We start from the raw sequence: 17,066 nt of genomic DNA, 5'->3' as shown, positions 1-17,066 counted from the left end.
AGCATGAACCTTACCAAGTACACATCAAGGTTCCCGACCTTGGTTTCGGTTCTTTATCTTGAAATAACTTCCTTATCGATTATCACATAACGAACGAATTTGTGGTGAATGATATAACTTGCACTGATCAAGTATTCCATCCACACACAATGCACTAGGTACATGTTTTGTAGAGTCTTGCAACAATTTGTCAAGATGATTAGCCTAACACTTTTTACAAGTCCTAGCATAGTTAGGAAAGATTAGTTTTGAGTGACTTCTTATTCAACTAAGTATCTTTCCAAAACTTCTTATTTCTCCTTTAAGCTTGAAAGGCTTGGGATTCTCATAAATCCTTACAAGTGCTCGGATTTTCTACAATATGTGCAACCTCTTGACACATAACAGAGCATTTTATTAAACACCGAAATCACTCATTGGATTCTACTCGAGAATTCATGACGTTTCTTTTATGGCTTACCAATGAATCATCATGCTCTTATGCATATGATTCACCATTGGACATGTGCATGATTATTCTAATGGCGGAAACATTAGTTACTAATAATCATGAGATCAACCGTTCATAGGTTCAATGAACGACCATGACTGCTAATGACAATTCCATTTTCATCTACATGAATAACCTATGTGAATGTTGATACGATGTGTATATCTTAATACTAATCCTATATTTCTTGATGTAATTGGATTCATCATAGTCCAAATTCATCCAGAATTGAAAACTCAAATACTTCTTTGTGAAAGAAGATATTAGCTCGTCATTCCTAATGAGTAATGAGTTGTAAACATTCAAAGGATGATAGCTCCCACTAAATTCCATGTCATCACATGATAATTTCTAATGCTCCCACTTAATTCCACATGTTTCGAAATTGATTACTCAATTGAACACATTTCAAAATTTGGAATGTATGTTGCTTTGCAAAGTTATTAAGATGAAACCATATATGTTCCCATCATATCCTTTCAAAATTCCTATTTCGAAGAGGTCTCATCTTAACCTTATGGAAAGAGATTTTAAATCTCTAACACATTCATGTCATGATGATGTATGGCAATGTCATTTATTAAATATAAGTAATATCTAATTCACATCCTTCAAAATATCCCTTTTAGAAGGAGGTTTAACCAATTCATTTTCATAATGAGGTTTAAGTAATGACATCTGCGTGGTTTAAAACTTTGGCTATTGAAGATATCGGTATATCAATCCTTGCAACCTCTAGTCATAAATATCGCTTATTACTAGGATGTTACATTGATTCATTTAGTCTCTTAAGTAAATCTCAAGGTTGAAACTATTGGTCAAAATTTATCATAAACTAGTCAAAACTCTTGTTAAGACTTTACATTAGTCATTTTGTTCCAAAACTTTCTTTTGGTCTCCTCGTGTAGTTATCTTGAGAACATACTCTTATGATTACTTCACTTGGTCTCTTTAGTCATATAGAACTTACTTGAGACCATAGATCTCATCTATTGGGTATACTATGTGAATAGATATACCCTTCATTCAAATCATTCTACCTTGCGTAGATCTCATTTACACAAGTACACAATATATCTTGCCTCGTGTGTTGTGTCCTCATTTTTCTCCCACTCTATCTTTAGAATAAATACACTAGAGATTAAAAGATAGCATATGAGACACAAATAATGAATTTGAAGTATAAGGAGAACTATCTCATAGGTTGACTAATAGTTTTAGATTTCGTAAGTGTACTTGGTGATTGACATTCCTTTAAGAGAGTTCATAGACTCAAAAATTACTTTGTAAATGATCATACACAAGCCTTAAGCATGTGGACATATAATGAATCCCGTCATTATATTTGTCTATTAGATCAATTTAAGTTATACGTTTCTAAGAATAAGCATTTAAACATGAATTTTAGAACAAAAGGATAAAATGATAAAACGGGTGACTTGGGTTGCAAACCAAGTCACCATTATCCAAAATACAACCCATTATCCAAAATACCTTTCCATGTCGAGCACGGAAACTTAAGGTTCTAAAATTCAAAACATGAATAAAATAAGACAATAAAAAGCGAAGCTCCATGAAAGCTATTCTTAGCTCCTTGATGGTTTCTTAAGCTTGCTTTTCTTTTCCTTTGTCTATGCTTGGTGGAGGCCCTATTTACAATAAAAAGGGAGTTATATTATCACAACTTTGTATCATAATACCATAGTTGAATTAGAAACATAAAAGAAAGGATAGTCATTTACCTACTGGAGTAATCTTTCCAGCCTTAATATCACCAAGGTATTTGGAACAATTTCTTTTCCAATGTCCCATACCATTACAATAATGGCATTTATCAAGAGGACCCTTATTGATTTTTGAAGTGCTAGCTTCACAAGTCCTAGCTTTGGTGAAAGTGGGAGCTTGCTTCTTACCCTTCCTCCCATTCTTCTTGAACTTCCCCTTACTCTTAGTGCTTATCTTAAGCACATCCTTGGGTGGGTTCACATTTAACCCCATGTCCCTTTCGGCTTGCACAAGTAACTTGTGCAATTCTTCAAGAGACACATCCTTGTCTTGCATGTTAAAATTCACCCGGAATTGAACATACGCTTTGACTTTGGACAAGGAGTGTAGAATCCTATCTACAACAAGTTCTTTGGGGATTTCAACCTTTTGAATTTTCAAGGTCTCGACAAGCTCCATAAGTTTGAGCACATGAGGGCTAACCTTTTGGCCCTCTTTGAAGTCGAGATCAAAGAATGCCGCGGCCGCCTCATATTGGACGATCCGCGGAGTTTGTGAAAACATTGTCACAAGCTTGGAGTAAATCTCATTAGCATTGCCAATTTTAAAGGCTCTCCTTTGGAGATCCGCCTCCATCGCAAATATCAAGACATTTTTCATTGCGGCGGACTCCTTTTGGTAAGCCTCATATGCTTCCCTAGTGGCGGCGGTCGACCTAGTAGTAGGTTCGGGTGGAGAGGCCTCGGTAAGGTAATGAAGCTTGTCGTCACCTTGGGCGGCTAATTTGATTTGTGCATCCCAATCGGAGAAATTTGACCCATTCTTTTCAAGTTTACATCGATCCATGAAGGATCGGAGCCATGATGTATTAGCGAGAGGCATGGCGTTAGGGGTTGGTGTTGCCATTTGTTATGAGAAAAAGAAGTGGTCTACAAAACAAAATAGAAGGAGTAAAACAAATGTCGTTTTAATAATAATACTCGTAAAAATGTATAATTTAAACAAGTTTTATGCATTTTTCTAGTGACCTCTACCCAACTAGATAAATGATTCCAAGACCCAAATTCATATCGACTTAGGCACGGTATGGCCGATGAAACCTTTATCAATATAACTCGGTGGATTAACGTTTTAATCGATTCTACTATTAGAACTCTTGGTCGATAAAATTACTCTAATAATTATCTATAGCCCAAAACACATCCGACAAGGGCACGGTATGGCCGATGAAACCCTTATCGAAAAACTTTTGTTGAGTTCAATCCAAATTTCGAATAAATGTGTCCATGATCCAAATCCACATCAATTTGGGCACGGTATGGCCGATGAAACCCTCATTAACATGAACTCGGTGGATTAACATTCATCACCCACTTCCCCTACATAACAAGGTTTGTACCCCGGTAGGGCCGAGTGCACTCCCTCGCGAAATAGGTTTTCATGGTTTCTACTATTTGGTAAGGCTATGTCTCAATTAATTGTTTTAGCGAGAGGTCATGTCAATTTATTATCTATCATTTTTTAAGTGAACTAAAGTGGTGAACTACGATAATTCTAATTGACACGGTCGATAAACTCGATGAAAGAAGATGCATGTTTTAGTTATGGCGATTTAGCGATGCATGTGACATATAATTAAAATGCAAACATAAAATAAATCCTAGTATGGCCTTCCTAAAATAGAAAAACTATTTCACTATTACATATTCGGAAACCAACTCCATTGGTCCCTTGAACTTCGGTTGTGGCACGCATCTCGAGGCAACATCGTCTTTATGTATCGCCATCTTGAAGAAATCCGTCTTTGGGAACTCCGAAATGAATAAAATTACATAATAAATTACATAATTTCCTATTATACATTTGTAACTAAAATAAAATAAATCTATTAAATTACAAAACGGTGATACGAGATCACAATAAAATTACAACCGAATCGATATTCCCATACATTTCGGGAAATACCAATTAAAAACTAAGGCCATACTAAGTAAAATTACATAATTCAAAAATTACATAAATTAAAATTATGACAATCATAAAGAAAATGCAGCATTATAATATGTATGAACATGCCCAATTTTATGCTAAATCGCCTTTAATTAGCCAATATCGTATATTACTCGGTTTTTTTCTGATTTGCGTGATTTCAACATTTTATAATCACAAAAATTACATAAATTCATATTTATGCATAAGTTAATTACCCTAACCTCTTAGGACTCAAAATTTAGTCTTCACTAATTATTTGACCATAATTAACTCATATTTCTAAAATTGTTCATTAATGGACCAAAAATACAAAAATAAGCTATAAACTTCAAATAAATCACAAAATTTCAAATAAATTTGAAATTTGAAATTTAAACTCATGAACATTCTGGAAAAATACCATGACACTCATAATATTCAAAAACTTAGGTTAAAAATTTCGAAATTTTTCCGGAAAAACAATGTTGCGGTTTATCGGTTTTTTAACAAAAATAATTATAAAAACATGAGAAAAATTATATTCATTAAATTTTCAATTTTAGATCTGAAAAAGACAATAAAATACAACATGTAATGTATTTCCTTAGTCATAGAGTATGTTTTATCAATATTTCAGTAATAAAGTCACTATTCATGCTATTTTTCTTCAAAAATCCATAAATCATGCAAAAAGACTTCACTCTAGCCTATTATTTTACACACATCTTGTAAAATTGCATGTGACAACATACTAAATTTCTATGACCAGATTCGAAATTTATCTCATATTAACCTATTTTTCACCTAAATCAGAATTTAATAATGAAAAATCCATTTTTCGAGCATAAGAAGTCCAAAAATTATGAAAATTTACAGGTTATCTCAAAATAATATATGTGACAACATATCCAAAAATCACTGGAAAATACGAAGTATAGCTAATTTTAGTCCGTAAATGACATTTTTACTCATAAAATCATATTTTAATGCCATTATTGTATAATATGAACAATGAAAATCCGTAAATTAACAAAAATACCCTAAAAACATTTTAGGACCAGAAATTTTAATATGCATAAATTAATTTCGTGATATATCATAATAACACAAATTATACAAGTTTTATATGTTAATCTTTATAACTCGGAAAAACTTTTAACCGATTTGCATGCAAACAACCATGGCTCTTGATACCGATTGAAGGAAAAGTAGATCTATATACTTAACATACTCATATATGTTTTAATTTAATTTGTCATAAAATTAACTAATGATCTTATGCATGCAAACTAACAAACAAAATAAGGAAGAAACATCCATTCTTACATTAGATTTTCGGTTTTAGGGCACAAGAGAGATCTCCTTCTCTCTTGTTCTTGAGCTTTCCTTTTGGATGAACAAAGACCCAAGTGTAGGATCTCTCCCAAGGAATTATACCCAAAGCACACTCTTAATTAAAATCAATATTATAAATACTAGTACAATATTAATTTTGTAAGAAAAATTGACCCAAAATAATTTTGGTTTTTGTCTCCTAAAACCGGGTAGGAGAAAGAGGAAGAAAGGAAAATATTTTTATCTCTCTAAAAATATTTTTGATGAGATGAATGAATGAATAAATTATCACACACACATGCATAATAATAATTTTAAGCAAAAAAACCTTTGTTCTTTTCTAGGGGAAACCGGGCAGGAAGGTGGAGGAAGGCCAATTCATGGGCTTGGTGCTCTTCCACAAGAGACACTAGGTATGCATGCCTAGTTGTAGAAAAATGATTACATCTTCCACTAATTTTAATTAACATTATAAGAATATGTTAATCAAACCCAATATTTCGGTCCATATGGATAACATGGAATCCATTTTATTTTTGTCAATTGTCAATATGTCACATGTCATATGTTACATAAATTTGCTATGTATTTTTAACATATTAAAAATCAACGTATTAATAAAAATACGTCATATACAAAAATCGACTTAGTAATTCATAATTACTTGTACCAAAATATTTTACCAATTATAAATCACAACAAATTGTATTTATAATAATTCATTCAAATTCAATTGTTTCTTTAAACAATAATTTCATCTGAGTAATGATACAATTCGATTACTCAGACCGTATCTCATTTAATCATATTATAATGAAATACGTAAATATTACTTCCAAAATCGTCCGTCAATTTTCAAGTAATTTAATTAACTCGTAACGTTATACGATTAATTAAATGATCAATTAAGAGTGTTGCCCTATAGGTATGACCTAGGGGATCAACTGATCACCACCGTCGCACGACAGTAATGTCAAACTCTAGTCAGCCAATCATTACCGATATGTGTGGACCAGTTGACAGTAAATAAATTTCTTCCCAATTGTATTCTTTATAATGAGACTTAAACATGTGATCATCATGATCAACAGTCGTGATCGCATTATTGTCGGAGGACACATATTCCAACACCCTTATCCTATTGTAATCCCACAAAATCCACCATCCACCATACATTTTAGAGAGAAAAGAGAGATGAGAAGAAAAATGGAGATTTTGTTCCTCCGCGTCGAGATCGTAAGGTAAACCGTATCACACTAGTTTTTTATATTATTTTACTTAACCCGACTCGACCTTAACCCGTCAGAGACCACCGTTGACCACCCATGGACCCCGTTGACCACCTAATTAGAGGTTTGACCGAGTATATATATATATACATATATATATATACATACATAAATATATACATATATATATATACATACATAAATATATACATATATATATATACATACATATATATATATATATATATATATATATATATATATATATATATATATATATATATATATATATATATATATGTTTATAACTGTTTTGTGCGACGATCTTAAGACGGATTTTTGACCTATAAACCGTGACTGACTTGGGGTGGTATTGGGTGGGTTTTCTCGAGGGTAGTGAGGAGAAGCTAGTTGTGGTCTTGGGTTTTGGATTGGGTAGCTGTAGGTGTCGAAAACGGGTGGTAAAGGAGGGTCGTACGGATGGTTTTATGGTTGTTGTTGTGTGTCACATGTTGTCGTGTTTGTGCTGCTATTGTCATGCCTTGTGGTAGCCGTGTGGTAGTCGTGTATGGGCGTGGGTATGCCAGGCGGTGGTCGTGACTTTGTGGGGGTCGTGGTGGTGCAGTTGATGGTTGTTTTAGTGGTGTTTAAAGGGAGTAGGGTAGTGTTGCTGATGTTGCCGTGTTGTTGTGGCTGTTGTTGGACGTGGTGGCTGCCGTGGTCCACCATGGTTGGTTGTGGTGGCCACGGTGGTGGCAGTAGGTGGTGGTAGTTGGTTGTTGACCGAGTCTTAAGACGGGATTTAATAGCTTAAGACGAGTTTTTTTATTTAGATAATTCGTATTTAATTTAATTAGATTAGTTAGTAATTAAGTATATTTAATTACTTTAATTAGGTGACGGTTTTATGAAGTGTAGTTATTATTGGATCGGGTTTGCTTATGGAGGTTGCGAAAAAGGTAGGTTCATCCTACTCAGTTTCGAGAATGTGTCTATTTGTTAAATGAGTTGCTTGTCATTAATTGCATTTGATGAGTCGGTAATTGGCATGTTATACGATATCTTGCATTTATTGTGTTTGTCATGTATATTGGAGGCTATTGCGGTGGTTGGTTGGTTAATTGTTCTATGGAGACGGAAGGCGGTTGGGAGACCGTGTAACACCCCCATACTCTAAGTGCCTTACCAGGAACACTTAAGGCATGGAAGTGCTACCATCTCGGTTTCCCGAGGGCATGATAATCATAAGACAATAACGTAACATACTTAAAAGTAAATAATGTTTAAAGTGATTACAAACCAACTACAATACTGATAAAAGAAATACAAGATTCTCAGACGGTCTACTGCTAAAACTATCAAAGCTATAAAACATCGTCTGACACAGCGGAAGACTTCTAACTGCCACGTGATGACTCATCCCAGCTATCCCATACGCGTCATATCATACCTGCTCAATAACTGCTCACCATCCCCGAATGGATCACCACAGTTTTTAAAACAATTAAACGGGGTCAGTACTAATCACACAATCTAAGTAAACCAACAGCACAGTAAACAATACAGCTCAAACAGTCACACACAATCACCCACTCCGATCAATCTCCATCACCGACAGTCCACTGGACCAGCCCTGCCAGTGGGGGACCGCAGCCGTACCCACCAAATCCCCGCTCATCATACCGAGCGATAACCCTGTCCCATTAATGTGCACATCCCCTTCCGTGGCGGGTTCCATGAAGGGAGAAACTAGGGCGTGAAGCCACTCCCGCAAGTGACTCCACTCAGCCGAGAACGCATCTCGAGAACTAGAGACAAACAATCACAGCCATCATACAACAATCAACAACCGTCTGAATCTATCAACAATATATAATCACAACCGTCTGAATCAATCAACAATCACTAACTACAGCACAATCACCACACATTATGCAATTAATACTGAGTAGGGAAACCCTACCTGGAAAGCACAACACAATCAGACGGTCTCACAGCTGATATCAAAAAGCTTCCTCTACGAATCCTCCTCCTAACATACAAACATATAATCACTACCAATCACAAAATACAACAAAACCCCCAAATCCCCATATTAGGGTTTAACCAACTTTAACGAAATGCTATAAAAACGGTACGTAGATCTTACCCTCGACACCAGGATCACAACGGTATAAAGAAAGGTAAAATCCGACCTTCCAAGCTCCGGGATTTGTCAACAATGCGATTGATGCGAAGAACGTAGTTTGATTTCTCTCTTTGAACGTAATTAGGTTTTAAAAGTGTTTAAAGAAAAGTGACGGAAGTTATTATATACTTAATCGCATTATTAACAAAACCCGACAAATCAACCCCCGTAAACCGGCTACTCGATCGAGTAGCTGAGGTACTCGATCGAGTGCCCCCTTACTCGATCGAGTATCTACGTTACTCGATCGAGTACCCAACAGTCGAAACTATTTTAAATCGCAACTCACCCTTACTCGACAGAGTAAGGCCTACTCGATAGAGTACCCAGAGACTCATAAATACGTAGTATTACAGTCTTCCCTCCTTAAAAAGAACTTCGTCCCCGAAGTTCAACCCATACATAAAAACAAACATACTAACTCGGTCAAGACGCAACAAAGCTACTAAGAACTCAAAACCAAAACCCCAACTTATAAAACATGAAACCATGAACCCTTAACACCAACTCAACCAACTATTACTACCTCCCCACATCGCTCACGATGTCGTATCAACTACATCATAAACTCTCCCGACACTAACTCCATAACTACCATCCTCTAACGCTGCTAGCTCCATAATATATCATCCACTACCAAATCCAATATCAAGACACTCATAGACATCAAACGGAATGTTACATTCTACCACCCTTAAAAGTAACTTCGTCCTCGAAGTTTACTCACACTCATAACCTCATCATCCAACTGTCAACATTAGTGAAATATTCTCACACTCCTAAACATCACACTACTACAAGCACGGCCATGGCCTTTTAACAACATCAACCACAAAATATACAACTTCATTCTTTATGCTACACCAACACTCTACTGTGAATATACTACCATATGCACAACCATCAAAATCTCTTTTATCGCATCCTACTCCTCTTAAGATAAATGTTACGTCCTCGTAACTCACTAATACTATATCCTTAGTTATATCTTCTCATTATTCCCATCACCATCACATGTCATAGATAACCACCAATACTCTAAACACTCGCCATGCATATATCCAAGGCACTCTTACTTAAACAATTCTCATACTTCAATTCACTCGTCACTCCACCTAACCTATATCTCAAAATCTTTAGCTTAACCCAAAACTTCAACTTTTCCACATTACCGCAACCTGACATACCTCTCTATATAAACTATATAAAACTCCCTTCGTCAAAAGCATAACTCACGATCCACACTTGTTACGTACACTCACACTAGCTTCTCAAGTTCTTTTCTTTCATTACCACAAAACTCATACATAACTTAACATGACACCAAATCCCAATACCCTGCACTCACTATCTCAACAAAAGATTATGAACCACCTGCCGCTTTCAGATCATTACAACACATGTTCCACGAATCACTTGCCATGACTATGACTACCGATGCCTCATCTTAAAACAAGATCAAAATTACTGTAACAACTTTTCACAACTATGTCCCATTAACAGAATGTCACTATATCATGACAACAACGAAAACATATACAACTCTCTTTCATATCATACTCTACCCTCATTCCCAAAACTTAACTGGTAAGAAACATCAATAAACAAAACAACTGTCTATCTGTACAAACTGAAACTCACAGGAAGCAACATCAAACAAAACAACAATTTAGTAAAGTTTTATAAACTGTGGTGATATGAATTACCGTGACGGCATCGCAACACCGCCTCCAACAGCCACACCGCAGTGCGAAAATACCCGCATCACAACACTAATTACCGTGCCCGGATCACCACCCGAGGTACCACAACCACATCGATAGTCATCACAACTTACACAATCCCATAAGCACTGACTCAACATAACTTCTCGGACAAGAAAAACTTACTCAAATCCACTTTACTAAATCACAAAGCAACATATTTTGTGTGTCATTCATATCATGGTCATATTGTTTGTTGTGTTGTTGGATTATATAAATTGTGTGTCATTCATATCATGGTCATATTGTTGACTTACACACTTGAGTCGCGTCACACTTTCTTTTATCGTTACTAACGTTTGTGTGTCTGTGTTTGTCAACTATCTTTTTGGGGTGGCCTGTGTCGATCCATATGATATCCTTTGGTCATATGGGGAGCAGATTATGTTCAGGTTGTTTGGATAGTACGCGGGAGACGGGACGAGCTTGATGATATCACCAGATGAGTCTAGTTGGCTAGAAGAGTATAGATGTCACGAGTTGTATTTTATTTATTCATTTGTTTACATTTGTGTAATTCATTAACAATATATTTAGAATAAATGTACTTTGATTGAAGTTTTGAAACACTACCTCGGGAAACCGAGATGGTAACACTCCAATTATCTTGGCCGGATAGTTGGAGTGTTATAAAGTGGTATTAGAGCGACGATTTTGGAACCTAAACTAATAAAATAAAATGAATCTAAGAGTGTCTAATAAAATGAACCCGACTTGAATGCAATAAGAGGTCGGTTTTTGGTGAGAATGATCCCTCATTTCAAAACTAGATCCTATTGTTTCGGTTGGTCACTATGTGGGTGGTTATGAGTTGGGAAACGCGAAGTGACATGTTGTATGATTACATATGTGATACGAATTTTGTTTAACGTCTTGCATAATTTATTTACCGAAATAAAATGTGCTTGATTACATGTAGTTGTGATCATAGTGTAGTTTCTTGCCTTGTATATGGGTTCATTCGATGCATGATGATATGTGGTGTTTACTATAACAAGTCGATAGGCTTTGCATGATATCGTTATTTATGATGTGGTGCATCTATCGTGTGAAAATTGGATGTAAGTATTCATATGCATAATGTGTTTTGATGAGTGGGTATTACATGTTAAGATGTGATTAAAAATGATTGTTAGTAGATTAATCGTTAGTCTAAATATAATGGTTGTGAGTCAGAAATTGCAAACCAAAGAGAGACACCTAGCCTAGTGCGAGCTAGTACTCGACCGAGTACCAGTCACTCGACCGAGTGAACCCTACCACTCGATCGAGTTGACTAATTTCCAGAAACTTGAAAATTTCTAGAAGTGAGTCACTCGACCGAGTGGAGAAGGCACCCGACCGAGTGGATTGTCACTCGACCGAGTGGACTCAGCACTCGACTGAGTGTCAGCTTTTGGGTTGTGAGTTTCGCTAAAATTGTGTTATTGCCTTAGTTTATCTATTTTATTCATACATTTAAAATCATTTCCTTGGAAGACGTTATTGTTGGTTGTTTATTGCTCGAATTCAAATTCTTACGCTAAATTTTTTAGCCCCTTAAATTGGCTAATTTCATCTTACAAGTGACGCTTTCTTTCCTCTTAATTCTTCAAATTTGGTTTTGTGTAAATTTACATTAACTCCTTCACATATTTGTCAATTCAGTTGTGTTTTGGTTAGATTCATGATGTTAATCACCTCTTTCCCACCATTCGTGATGTCATGTATAAAAATTTCATGTTGATTTTACCTAAAATTTTCTTATGAACTCGAAAATATATGTTATTGAGTCGATAATTCGATTTTATATTTGTTTCTTGGTTGATGGTTTAACAAGGATCAAAATTTGGTTGTTATTACTAACCGTTGTTGTATGTTTGAAAATTGCCTTGAAATTTTCGTTCCAAGATTTCCTGAAACCTTAATGTTCATTCCAAAATTTTGATTTTTAGTGTTTGAAGCTTAGTTTAATTAACTAGTGAGGCACCATCTTGGTTAGTGATGACATGTATCATTTTGAATCGAAATTTCATTTTCTAAGGTGTTATCCAAAATCCTTTGAAATTTCATCGAAAAGTGAATAATTTTGATTTTGCTCTCGAATGTGACTTAATTGTTTGTTGGTACTTACTCCTTGTTGATGTAGTAATGTGTTGATCCAAATGTTGTTTAACAATGTTGGGTAAGTTCTTAGAATTTGAAAATTTTGCACTAAAGTTTTCTTGATTTAATTGAGTGTTATGACTTCAATTTCATTAATAGTGTTATGCATTGATTTAATTTGAGAATCCTATCTCAAAATTTTGCCAATTTTTTTTTATATCATAGTGTATACGATTAAATTTTACATGTTCATGTTTAAAACATGGTTTCCTTGTCTCATAATGTTGCCATTTTACTAATAATGTGTTGTTTTGCTTATATGTGAGTCAATGCCTAGTCTGCCCTGGGGGAGGATGTGAAACGGGCGTGACTCGATGAGCCATGAGGATAAAGAGTGCTAATAATGTAGGATGAGTGAGTGTTGCACCTTGAGGATTTTAAATGAGAAACACGTGTTTTATTGGAATTCGGGTAAATTTGATAATTGACGTGGTTATTGACTTTGAGGAAGAGAGGCACATGTACGGCGTCGTGAATGGTAGGTCATGTGATGAAAGAGAATAGTATTGGTTGAATCCTTGAATAATGTGTTAGAAATAATTTGGGTCCGGTTATCTGGTTGTGTAACTATTGTGGGTAAGAGAACATTGAACGAAAACTAGTCATACATGAGTGTGTGTTTCGTTGCCTAGAGGTATTGATGCATTTAAGGGATTCAGGTGAAGAGTTCAAGTGTTGAATTATGTATAAACAACAAGTTGAGAATTTGGGAACACTAGAAAGATAGGTAGCCCTAGTGAAGTTTGAGTGGGGTGAGTTGATCATGAGAGACAACCTATCAATAACGAGTAGAGTGCGACCAAGATTGGTATTTAGCGGTTGTTCGAACTCATATTTAGTGAACGACATTTAAAGGACATGTGAGAGTGACTTTATTTAGTATGATTCGAGTATCTTGGAATAACATACGTTTGGGGTAAGACTTATGGAATGATGAGGGAATAATTAAGGTACCAAAAGTAAAAGAGAGTGATGACACGAGTTGATAAAAGTTTTTATAGAATATGAGATTTGACTTGAGGAATGGTATGAATTAAATAAATGGTGACAAGAAGTTATGAAATAGGAATATAAGAGAGAAGTAGATTGAATTCTGGTGATGAAGGAGAATCGAGGGTGGAATATGTCTAGTAAAGGTCGTTTTGAGATAAAGTTGTGGATTTAGTATTACCAAGCTTGGTTTTCGCGGTGATGAGAGTAAGAGTGTGGCATATAATGTTTTGAGGATCCAATCATATTGTTGGGGTACTTGATCATTGGTGTTATATAGCGTAACCGTTTGATTTAAGTATGCATGCATGACTTGTGAAAGTAGTTGCTGAAATTCTGTCCTATGAGCGGTAGTATAGATGTTGTTTATGTAGTTGCCTCCCAATCGTCAAGTGAAACACCCACGGTGTACATCGTGATCTAGTTGTAGTGCCTAATTGAGTGATGAAATAGGAAAGCTTGGGAACGAGTTAGAGAATGAAAACATTCTTCGCAGGTGGCACTCAACCGAGTGCACCATGCACTCGACCGAGTGGCCTCCTATACTCGACCGAGTGATCTGCTTTTCCCCTTGTTATGTCAATACTCGACCTAGTATGGGGTGTATACCCTTATTTTCGTGATTTATTTTGGTGGTTTGTTTCGGATGAATATTTTGACCCCATATGGATGAGACCTTGTCAATTGTTTGAGTTTGATCATCTTGGGTGGCATGTTGCAATTGAATGGAAATCGTGATTTAACATGAGTAATTGGATGACAAATGATGTGATAGTCTTGTTGGATATGTGTTAATCAACATGATTTTGTTTTGTTGTGTAAAAGTAAGATGAAACATGCAAGTTATGTGTCGCATAGTGGTCTTTGCATGATGGTGATTGTGGCCTTCCATATAAGCGGAAAGTTTGATGATGAATGGGAATGGATATGGAAACACATGTGTGATCATGTGGTGGATTTGACGTGGTATATGCGTGGCATGAGGTCCAGAATTGGAAATGTTAATCATGATTGAGTCAAATGACAAAAAAATTTGCATTAATCGATTGTTTCCTAGAATTCGCGTAATTGGTGTTTTGATGTGCATACATGTGAAAGCATGAGATTTGACGTGATATAGATACATAATTATAACCGGGTTATACCCCATGATAGATATGTATTCCTATAGCCAATATGAGTTAGGAATTATTTATGGAATTATAGATTGGGAACCGTGGGTTGGACCGGGCGCTTGACCTTTGGGAGGCTCGTAGGGGTACCCGTAGAGAGACTTCTAGAGAGGTCTTCTAGATTGGGATTATAGTAATGGCATAAGATGATACGAGATTTGATAATGGATTTGCAATAGGTAAGAGAGTAGGTTGAACCTAAAACATAGTCATTTGTGGAATTTAATAACGAGCGTATGAGACCGTAGTTTGAGGTTTGATAGTCGAACTTCGGGACGAAGTTCTCTTTTAGGGGGAGTAGATGTAACAATTCGGAAATTGAGGAAAGAGAAGTAATGAATGTGAGAAAGTAGTGAGGATTGAGTGAAGAACTTTGGGATGAGTGTGATGTTTAGAAAAAAACGTATACGGTTGATAAACATGTGAGGTGCGAGAGAATGCATGAGATTTGAGGAAATGAGAGAGTGAGGTGAACTTCGGGGACGATGTTCTTTTAAGGGGGGAAGATGGTAATACTCCATATTTATATTTAATAAAATAATATTATATTGTATTTATACAGGTTATATTTGAGACGGAATAAAGTAATAATAATAATAATTATTATTATTATATGATGGTAATGATAAGAATAATAGTAGTAATAATAAGTTGTAATAATATTAATAATAATACGATATATGATACATGTATACGTATACCGCACTCACCATATATACTCCACCCTATCCTATCCATACTACCCTTATTCTATTGTAATCCCACAAAATCCACCATCCACCATACATTTTAGAGAGAAAAGAGAGATAAGAAAAATGGAGATTTTGTCCCTCCGCCTCGAGATCATAAGGTAAACCGTCTCACACCAGTTTTTTATATTATTTTATTTAACCCGACTCGACCTTGACCCGCCACAAATTTTTGATAGGTACACAACTACCTTTAGTAGTCACTGAACTACCGTAGTGAACCGAAATCCTGACATACCTTCTTTATCTGATCACTTTTAATTATTTTTGATAGGTACACGACAGCCCTGTCAAATTTTTGATATCTGTTTATTTTCGTCTGTCTCTAGCCTCAAGGGATTTATTCCTTGAGGCGGTTTTTATCTTTTTCTTTAGTGCTGTTTTGATAGGTCTACAGGTCTATTAGACAGATTTCAGAGAAAGATTATCGAAGGGAAGGCTTGAGTACCTTCGATTCTTTAGCCAAGATGACGTCCGTCTCCCAACTTATAGCCCGTTTTGAAGCTCCAGCCGTCAAAACTGCCAATTGGGAGAGGAAAACGTCTTGGGGTTGTGGAAGTCACCAAAGTTTTGCTCCTCCTATACCGGTGCCACCACAACCACTGCGACAACAAGGTCTTCAATAGCCTTGCTATGCTAACCCACCGCAGCACACTCCTCCTGCTGAAAAGAACGATGGGTTCGAGAAATTGCTCCGAATTGCAAATATCTTGGTTTCAAGTGTGGAAAAATCCACGGCTCAAGACATCCGTCTTGAGAAGTTGCAGGCTCAAGTCAATGGGTTAATCGAAAAATTTGAGCTTGCTGAACTGAAGTCAATGATAGGGGAATTTGCACTAACGGCGCAGAAGTCCCATACGGAAAATGACATCCGTATAAAGAAGCTACAGTTTCAGATCGATCAATTAGTTGCTGGGGAAGAGCAGTATGAGACGGTGTATGCAGTCCATACCGAGAGTATTCCATTGTCCGTTGATGCTGGTACTATTCACGCAGTTTGTACTGATGCTTGTGCCGACATGAGCATTAAATTCGATCATGACAGCCCTAGTACTCAATCGAACATTACGGAGGGAATACCATTCGATCGACCTCCTGCTGATGGTTGATCGAGAAAATGTGTTGAGAAAGCGTTCGATCGAAAGGAAATAAGTGATTGATCAGTCCCTACAGCCTCGGAAACTATTCAATCGTCACCCATGCCTATCCCGAATGACGATATGGAGGAGAGTACGGTCAAAGCCTATCTTATCCAAGTTCCTTTTCCACGAAGGTTGTTGCCACACCGCGGATTCCTGGATCTTATACG

At 36.1% G+C, this 17,066-nt stretch overlaps 1 protein-coding gene across 1 annotated transcript in view; it reads left to right on the top strand.

Moving 5' to 3' along the window:
• The window catches only part of LOC141613872 (uncharacterized), a 61,513-nt gene extending 44,647 nt beyond the window's left edge, over positions 1-16,866 (top strand). The window contains exon 4 of the mRNA XM_074432614.1: positions 16,408-16,866. Coding sequence (XP_074288715.1) covers positions 16,408-16,866 — 459 coding nt within the window. The remainder of the gene's footprint in view (positions 1-16,407) is intronic.
• The last annotated feature ends 200 nt before the right edge of the window (positions 16,867-17,066 follow it).

Source organism: Silene latifolia, chromosome 11 (genome assembly GCF_048544455.1).
Source record: "Silene latifolia isolate original U9 population chromosome 11, ASM4854445v1, whole genome shotgun sequence".
Classification (NCBI taxonomy): Eukaryota; Viridiplantae; Streptophyta; class Magnoliopsida; order Caryophyllales; family Caryophyllaceae; genus Silene; species Silene latifolia.
Note: the sequence above shows the minus strand (reverse complement) of the source record. Positions and strands in the feature narration are given on the sequence as shown.